Below are 9696 nucleotides of genomic sequence, written 5' to 3' on the forward strand. Positions count from 1 at the left end.
CCGTCTCGTACAGTTCGCCGTATCGATTGTGTTCCCGCATTTTTCGCGCCCTCAATCGGCACACTTTGCTCCTGTCATCGTTTACCCCAGCGCGAGATCGGCACGAATTGTGTCGAAGTCATCCATCCGCCCTTTTCCAGTCACCCACCACCTATTCCCGTTACGTCACCACATTTCAAGATAGTGTTACGGCTAATCTGCATTTGAAGCGTGCTTTATCGCTATTTTTCCCAAATGTGAGTCATTATCGCTTCTACGTTCTCACTAAGTTTTCCATTGGTAGTTCCTATATAGTTTTTGCAATGGTCCAAAAATTACTTTTGGAAGAAAAAGCTAGTAGTGTTGTAGTTGGGTCAAAATGAAATAAAGCTTGGTGCAGCTGCGAAAGCGGCTACGCTCGAACCGATACGGTGCAGTGCAGCGGTTCGAATCGGTTCGAGCGGGTGGCCCTTGCTAGCATCACTCTTCGATGGTCCCGTCTCGATTCCAACCACTAGCTTCGCGCGCAATCGCAATTGCACCGAGCCTTATGTCGCGTTAACCCATCTATATTATGCTATTCAGTCGTCAATGTTGTTAGCGTTTTGAAAAGATCAAGTTCCTACGGCTTTACAGTAATTGCGTAAGCGATTGCGTGGGAAGCTAACGGTTGGAATCGAGATGGGAAGAGAAGAGTAATGCCAGCAAGGGTAACCCTTCGATTCGAATCGCTGTGCTCCACCGTATCGGTTCGAGCGTAGCTGCTTTCGCAACTGCATCAAGCTTTATTTTATTTTGACCCCACTACTACTAGCTTTTTCCTCCAAAAGTAATCTTTGGACAATTTTTGGACAGTAATCTTTGGTCTTAAACACTAAGCCTTTGGTGAACCACTGTAGCTGTGTTCATCTTTAAAAAAAAGTTTTGTAAACGTAGGATATTTAATCTGTATGCGTTACGATAGGCATACCTTGGCACCCCATGGTTAGCTGTTCCCACAGGCGCATAAGTGCTGACCTTTCAAACCGCACTCCATCCTGTAATAATAGTATAATTGCTATGAGTTAGCCTCGTTTCTCCCTTTCTTGTGTTTTATGCATCTTTGGAGGTTTCTGTGTTCAAATTAACTTAATTAATCAAATTCTACAGAAAATTTCATACAGAATAGATTTAAAAGAGAATAACACCGCAATTTTATTTATTTCTGTTCACTGCTTGCAAATAAAAAGAGATCCTCAAGAATAAGATTCTATAAACTGTATTTTCTATCTCCGGGTGTCTTTCGGTTCTTTTATTTGTGATTTGTTTCGAGTTGACGTAACCGGATCTGTAATTCGAGACAACTTTTCTTGTTGTGTTGACAAAGAAAAGATTACCGCTGCAAAATATTTGTTGGAAGACATTGGAGTGTTTATTATTGTCATGATCTATCCAATTCGATTATATTATGTATCCCTCTGTAGGACATCAATGAGCATTTGACAGTCTTTCATCGGTGACGACATTGTCGTTGTACGGATAGTGATACAGTGATATGAATCCGCCTCCTGCACGCTCGATCGGAGGTTCGAATCCGCGCTACTGCTCACCGAGCTTATCATCCCTCCGGGGTCGATAAATTGGTGCCAGACTTGCCTGGGAGAATAAAACCCCTGACTTGACGCATCGGCTGGCCTCCGCAAGTCTTTGTATAGGACAGTTACACGTTCGTAAACCTCAAACGATTCTGAATTGAAGTAAACGTGGGGGCGCATCCCAAGTGGATTGGTTGATGCCAGAAAACGTTATCCTTTATCCTTTATGTATCTCTCGTTCCCTCATTTGCCAGCAAGTGCGTGCTCGTATTACACGCAAATCTGTGCTGAACGGATGCGTTGCGCTCCAGTGCGTAAAGAAGGAAAACACTTAGGTATCGTTACATCACACGCGCGGTACTTGGGTGCAAGTACCGCACGTTTGATGTATGGTGTTGTGGAGTAATGTCAACGATGGCTACCATAATCGCATCGGATTACCCACTTCTATATCTCTTTTTCAAAAAAAAATTAATGATAAATAAAATGAAAATATTGGAAATATAGGTGAGAAGATTGTTGCGTCGAACAAATTCGATTTTTTCCGGACAATTTTGAATTTGATTAAGTTCCCGCCTGATTTGTACTATAGTTGGATCAAAAAGACGTGAAGCTTGGTGCAGTTGCGTATGCGTTGTGCGTTCGAAGCGGTGCGGTGGAGCGTAGCAGTTAGAATCAAATGGGGACCCTTGCTCGCAACACTCATTGCTGTAGCTCGCGATGGTCCCACCTCGGCACCGACCGCCGCTTCGAGAACATCCGCTTACGCAGTTGCACCGAGCTTCATGTCGTTTTGACCTGATTATTTCAGTAGAGATCAACATATTCCCCGCTAAATATCTGGAAACAGTGCTGGAATGACCACAGGATCTGTGTTCTACGCGTAAAATGTTTGAAATCGACTGTGGATCCCCTTAAAAGAGCTATTGACACTAACAAAGAACCCTTTAAGCGAAGTAGTGACCATTGGTTGGCGAATGTTCTTTTCTTATTCTTGGTTGTAGTTAATAACAATGGATCTAGAAAGGAAGATTTTCAAAAAGAGACGTAGAAGAGGTGGTAGTGGTAGGGAGCACGCGTCGGGTGATATGGTCCCGTGTGGAAACGGTTTCTCAGGTTTATCACGTCGGTCTATCTGTGCTAACCTGCTGCATCCCCACTGTTGTCCCGTCATAGATAGAGTTCCTGTCTTCTGGGTGCAAGTACATTGATCAAGATGTTTTTATTCAATTTGTCGTGAGATTTTCCCTTCAACTTCTTCGAATAACGCGAGAAAAGGACGGAACATTATATCTCATTGGTTTTAAAGTCTTTCCCTCTTTTCTCTGCATTGTCTGTTATTCACGTTCTCTTGAAATTGTCGCACATGTTGTTCGTTCAAGTACCAGTAACAAAACTGGTTTTTGGCGAAATTGTATTTGTTTGAGAATTTGTTTAGTATGAATGTGAATGAGCAGCAAATTCTAAAAACTTTTGTCTCTAATGCTATTCATTTCAGATGTCGAAACCTGCTACTCAGAATGCTGCTGGCGATTCTCCCGAACGAACTTTTTCTTATGCTGATGCTGCGAAAAAATCTTCCGAGCCTAGTAAGTTTTGAATGTGTTCGCGAAGTATTCCTTTAACTTTTAGAGAATGTTCCATTTTTGTTGAGTGTGTAAAGAGAAAGTGGAGAATTCCTTCTTCGTAAATAAGCGAACACGCTCGCTTATCGATGGGACAGAAATTCTCTATTTTCTTTCTATGTTTTATGTGATAGTAATGTTGCTAATGGTTTTGCTATTTACGTTTTTATTTCTTTCTTTTCCGGGATATATTCACGCAACATGCGGTACTTTTCAGTTCTTATTTACTATTCAATAGGCTTTGTTTTTGTTTAGTACAAAATTCTATGAAATTCAGTCCTAAGTCTGTTTTGAAAATGGGACAGCTCTCTGCTTTCAACAGTGCCCAAACGGGATGGCCCTTATTGATTTTTTTTTTTTTGATTTCGATCATTTTCCTGTGGTGACAGTTCGGGAAAAATAAAAGTAAAGAAAAGTAGTATCGATGATTTGACAGTTCTTAAGTTACCAAGTCACATCCTACAATCACTGGTTTGCAAATTTTAACAACTGGTTCTTTAGTGTCTCTTTAGTTGTTTAACAAAAAAAGAAAATAGTGTGTTACTTTAAAAGGAGAATAGTTGATGGAGCCAAGATAGAAGAAGGCAGTTATTGTTTAGGTCGTGACAACTCTCCTGCATGTGTAGCAATTGCCTCTCCTTCAGCGAAGTCCGACTCGCCAGCCCCTCAAACTCCAACGCCTCTTTCATGTGGGCCAGTGGACCAGTGTGGAGCTGAAGGTTTGTTCATTTTTAAACAGTCATCTTTTCCTGATATACAACATCTCAATTAACGAGGTCCATGAAATCAAGAAATAGAACCGAGACTTTCTCTGTTTTTGGATGCCATTTGGAAATAAGTATTGATTATATTTAGTTTTTTTTTCGACGCAAATGTTATATAGTACACCTACATAATATGTACTTAGAGAAAGGGAAGTTTCATGCGCAATTTCCATCATATCAAATTTTTTGTTCTAGTATTACCGTGCGCAGATGTTGCCACTAGAAGCTCTGGAGTTGCAGATGGACTGTCATTCTTCTACGACGAAAGCGAAGCTACCAATTCCGATCAGAATGACCAAGGTAGGCACATTTTTCACATATTTAGTTTTGTTCTATACGAATGTTAAGGAATTATGGAGGTTTGTGGGAGCTAAGAATGCTATAGAAACGAGGTTCTGTTTTATGCAGTAACCAGAAGATAGAAATTGATCCGGAATGCCCTTTCTGGGGGATTTTTGTGTAAAGAATTAAATGGGCTCACACTAGCATGCATCTCGCATTTGCCGGACGTGGAGGGCGGTTGCAAATCAATTCCAAGAAATAAAGTAGCGGATGAAAATGATAGTTATCACGGATACTCAACACCCTAGAAATCTGTTTTATTGAAGATGGAGAAGTCACACCCGATGGCGCGTTTGTGCTGAATTTGGGTGGCAAAACTGTCCGTTTCGCGAAAGGAATGGCTTCACCAGCTATGGATGTTCCTCCTTCAAATAGTCGTCACATGTGTATGGTGGAAATGTTGGCACAACGATGGAAGATGTTTCAGGAAGGAAACGGTACGTGTTTTATCTTTTTTTTTATTTTGTACGATTCTTTCCTTTTTTATGAAGGTAAATTGAAGCGTATTTCAATATCCTTAAGAAATAGTTGATTTCAACTTGTTTTCATTTTGCGTTCTCTTAACTGATCTAACTCAGAATCTCTTTAGCTGTCAAGATGTTATGCATCTTTTATACATCTTTTTGTTTTTCTTTTGGGAAGTTTTTGGTTGATTCATTCTATTTTACAACTTTGCACACTAAAAATTTTCACCATTTTATTTCGTGTGATGGGGCGGCATCCTCTTTTTTCGGTGACTCTATTTCATTGGGGAGAAAATTCGAACTTTTTTCTTTAAATGAGTCCGAGATCTAATGCTGAGAGAAGTAATCATACAAATTTCAGTTCCAAAAATCTACCAGCCGCGGATCGCTTCATCATGATGAGTATATAGGCTTTATTCAGCATCAGCTGGTTGATTATTTTATTGCAACGGCTTGCCTTACTTTCGATCACCTGTTCCAATCTTGGTCGTCGACGCTTTTCTTTTTTGCATAATTTACAGATTTGCAATTCATGTGTTTTCTTAGTCTGCTCTTCTTTCACTTTCATCATATTTTCCATTTGATCACACGACGGTTTTATATTACCATAATCTCGTCGTAGCATCTTCGTTGACTGCTCAGTCTCTGTTCTTTTGTTGTTCTGTACTTGTTGTAGAGAGTACTCGGTGATAATTCTAATAAGCTTATCCTCTATTTTTCTTCAACCTCCTCACAATACTGTAGTTGAGCACTCGACGATCGTCGACCTGTCATCGACTGTAGTATGTGCTAGGAAATTCTCTTGTCGCTTTTTTTCGTCTACTACTGTTTTTCTTTTTGTTTCAACTTTTACATTTCTCTTGATTTTCCCTAATTATTCGTTGTACGCATCCGATTTCTTCATATGTGTTATTACATATTTCTGTGCTGCTTAGGGTCCCATGTGACTTTTTTTTCCGAAAATGTGGATGGAGCAGCAGTTTCTTAGCTGGTTGTCTCATTCCATTACGCTTTTTTTTGTCGAAGACTTGCCAGATCCCTTGTGAAAACGGTGGGATTTTGCTGGCGCTTCCAGGCAAGAATACAGGCCCAGCTGTTTGGTTGACCGTGTGACAGTGTGTCGAAAATTTACTGCATCCGATATTTGGGCCAGTATCATGCTGGTTTCATCAACTCTAAAAATCGCTTCGCTTTTTTTCCAGCTCGCGAATTTCGCTATGCCTTTTTGTTTGCGAAGTTGCTGTTCTTCCATACATGTATGTTGCTTTACGTGTACACTTATCTTCTTAATGGGCTCATATTCCAATGTCATTTTGCCAGAAAGATGTCGTGAACTTGTGACGAAAATTTGCAGAGTACAGTGCTTCTGCTTTTTCTTTGCTCCAATTATCACGTCGTTCCCCATAATTACAGTACTGATCCACATACACTTTGGAAGTTTTATTGGATTTCTAAAGTTTTTTTTTTTGCTGTGATGATCGTGGTTTTATCTCTCCCTCTCGATAGATATAGTATTTAAATCTCCCGCCGCCTTCGCGAAGCTCTCTTACGCTTTTTGATAATCCCCCATCTTAGCATCAAAGAGAAGATCTTCATATGTAAGATGAGATTTCTATGATACGTAATAATTTTTTTTCTACAGAGAACATAGGAGAATTTCGTGTTGGCTTTGTTCATTTGATACGAGAAACGCGGAATGAATCCAGTATCATTGTTGCTAAGTTGTGTGTCATATGCGGTCCCCCATTCTGTAGCTGTTATTTACGCGCAAAGATTTTCTTCATTCTTGTCGTAATAAACTTTTAAAATATGTTGTAGTTTTCTTTTGAATGTGATTTTAGATGATGAGAACGTAGGAAGAGATGTGAACACTTCGGTGCAGCATCTGCAGAAGGTCAGATACCTAGAGGAATCTCAAGTTAGGAATGAGATCTTGAGATGGTATGAGAAAAAATATGAAAAAATCCCAGATGAAGAATTCACAGGAAATTATCTATGTTATTAAAGTATTCAATAATGTTAGAAAAGAAACTTGTAAGGAGTAAAGAGTGTAAGTTGTAAAATTTCTGTGAAAAATTGATTACGTGATTATTGTGCTGTCGATATTGGATATATTGCTATGAGATTAATGAATTGTGATCTTCATGAAGGTGTACTACACCCGTCATTTACGTAAAAACAGCTACTATTCGAGTTTTTGACTACGAACACTATTTTTAATCCGAAAAATGTGAAATGAAACTTTCAAAATCTCCATGAAATTTGTAAGAGAATTGATTCCTGACCAAACAAAACTCTTTCGCGCATTTTGACGCATTTTTCAGGAGAGATGTACGGCTGTTCGATAACTATTCCAGGATGAGTTCGACAGATGTAGAAACATTGCTTCGGCCATTCTCAGAAAACAAAGTAACAACATGTTTGACATACTTGGCATAATCGGCGAGCTGGCATCATTGCCTGAAGCAGTTGCTCACATCATCGACGAGGCGTGTTCTCTTTGAGTCCGGCTTTGCTCAACCTTCCCGATCCACAGTAGGAGCTCGCACAGAATTCGTCCATTCGTCTCTGTTCCATAGTCTTGGATGCTTGGCATCTTGCATGAACTGCCTATCGAAATAGAGTGACCCGAGTAGCTCAAAGACATCACCCCACGACTCTGGGGTGGTGCGGGTTTCAGCTGGGTTATGACTATACGGGGTCGTGGATTGAAGGGAAGAGGGAGATTCCGCCCATTTATTCCTAATTGCCGTAGAAAACGGCCCGGAAGATATTGTTCGAGCGTTCCGGCGCACTATTTTCTACAGGGAATTCGATTGGAGAGCGCCAGCCTTGTGCACGCGCCGCATCTTCGGGGCCGTTTTTTTTACGGCAATTAGGAAGAAATGAAGGGAATCACACCTCTCTCCATAATTTACTATCCCGTGTACGAATACTCCACCTGAAATCCGTATCACCTCAGATTCGTGGAGTGATGCCCTTCATGTCGGCAATGTCCAGCAGTTCAGTGTAACGAAACGCGGAGTTGTTACCAAAGAATCCATGCTCCCTTCAGGCATTTGACCTATTTTAGCTCATCTTTGGTCATGTGCTGGATGAAAGCACCCTTTGAAATATTTGGGTAACCCTCCGCCATATAACTGTTCGGTTATATAACTCGTGCGAGTTCAGAGTGTATACTCAGTTGCGTTTAGAACAATCAGAGCGATCAGAGGCAGGTGGCAACTCGTATACGCAGCCCCAACAAAAAGAAAAAAAAAACGAGATTGTATAAAAAACCGATATATGAATAGTCATACTACTAACTGGCACTATGTACTGTATACATGTACTGTATGTGGATGTGTGTCTGATTTCAACTAACCTTCTTATCTCATCCATGGTTGGATTTCCTCTCATGTTCAGTCTTTAGATTCACTAAAAGGGTTAACATCACAATTTTGGAGCGAACTTGTTTCAGTCGACAATAACATGCGGGAATGTTTTTTTTTCCTCAGAATGCGTGATTTCTAGGACCCAGAAAAAAAGAAAGATTACTTGAACACCGAAGTTGAGGGGAAATTCACTAGCACAACGCGAGTGAAATTAGCGAAAATTTGAGGTGGTTATAGGTTACGGTCCCATTAGGGTACCATCCTCACTCTAATGCTACGAAATGGGATTACGGTAATAATTTCGGTTAAACACTGGTTCTGATCTTTATGATCACCAGTTCATACGATATGGTGGTGGTTTAGTTATTTATAAAAAAGATTTTCTTTCGGGTCCATAGAGTCGCGATGTGCCAGGAAGGATCCTTGAATTCATTATGTGAATAGAACGCTGACAAGAGTGTATAGAAGGAAGTGAATGGTAAGAATTAGTTGCAAAGTGAGGCCGCACCCTTTTTTTGTTACTTCAAATGGAATTGGGGTAGAAAATTAAGTTGATACATAAGTGATGGCGTTTAAAAAAAAGAAAACAAAAAAAAAAAAAACTTGCACACAAAAAAAGGTTTAGCATTACGAAACACAATACATGAAAGAGCATTTCTTTCTCCATGAGAAAGTGCTTTCGGTTTTTTTATGCGCTGCTTAAATTTATCGTTACTTTTTAGATTAATATTTTTAGTGCTTTTGTCCCACTCTTAATTTCTTTCTCCATAATCGGGAGCGTTTAAAACTATTGCGATCGTTGGATTACATTTAAAATAAGGTAAGTTGAATTAAGAGTCAAATTTTAGGTTAAATTTACTTCGGCTACGGTAGGTGGTGACTTTCATACATCGTCCAGAAGAGAAATAAGCTGTACAACCATTTATGATGCCGATATCAACATGGTCCAGTAGAAGATAACCAGGAAAATAACAAACTGACAGTGATAACAAAACAGTAATTAATTTTCGTATTTTTGAGGAGGCTAAGGCAATTCCAAATCCCAGTGTAACATTCCTTTGCACCCGCTATGAACCTCACATCTAGCACAAGAATTCCTTGAATTTAAACAGTGACCGAACTGATTACGAGGACACCCTTTGGGAAATTTCTATGATTTTTTTGGGCAGATCTAGCGGAGTGGAAAGTGACTCCATCTGTAGCTGTACGGTGGATGGTTCGCCCCATGTCAAGCAAACTTTCCATCGCGGCGACGTCAATCGATACGTACCGTGCTCATCTGAATGCTAATCCCCGCAAAACATTGAATATAAGGTCTCATAAACCTCAAATTATTTTGAGTTCAAATCGAATGCGTTAATGGATTCTAAAGGGATTGGTCGACGACAAACACTTTGTCCTTTTGAAATTCCACAGTTCGTTTTATGACCAGAACCAGTCGCTTGGCTGAAGAGGACAGTGGTTTGTGAGAGGCTACAATTTATTCATTTATTTATTTTGTTTGGTCCAGTTCAACGATGTGTGTATAAATGAGCAGAACAGAGAAGAAAACAATACAAAATAAGCGATAAAGA

The 9696-nt window shown here is 39.9% G+C and overlaps 1 protein-coding gene across 5 annotated transcripts in view; it reads left to right on the forward strand.

Annotated features, from left to right (window-relative positions):
• The window catches only part of RB195_009093 (uncharacterized protein), a gene marked incomplete at both ends in the record, with an annotated part of 52540 nt that extends 47393 nt beyond the window's left edge, over positions 1–5147 (forward strand). For all 5 annotated transcript variants that reach the window (XM_064195932.1, XM_064195931.1, XM_064195934.1 and 2 more), the window contains 5 exons: positions 3052–3142; positions 3778–3897; positions 4138–4242; positions 4551–4721; positions 5110–5147. In XM_064195932.1, the coding sequence (XP_064047074.1) occupies positions 3052–3142; positions 3778–3897; positions 4138–4242; positions 4551–4721; positions 5110–5147 (525 nt within the window). The remainder of the gene's footprint in view (positions 1–3051; positions 3143–3777; positions 3898–4137; positions 4243–4550; positions 4722–5109) is intronic.
• Positions 5148–9696: the final 4549 nt, after the last annotated feature.

The sequence above is a fragment of the Necator americanus genome, chromosome III (assembly GCF_031761385.1).
Source record: "Necator americanus strain Aroian chromosome III, whole genome shotgun sequence".
Classification (NCBI taxonomy): Eukaryota; Metazoa; Nematoda; class Chromadorea; order Rhabditida; family Ancylostomatidae; genus Necator; species Necator americanus.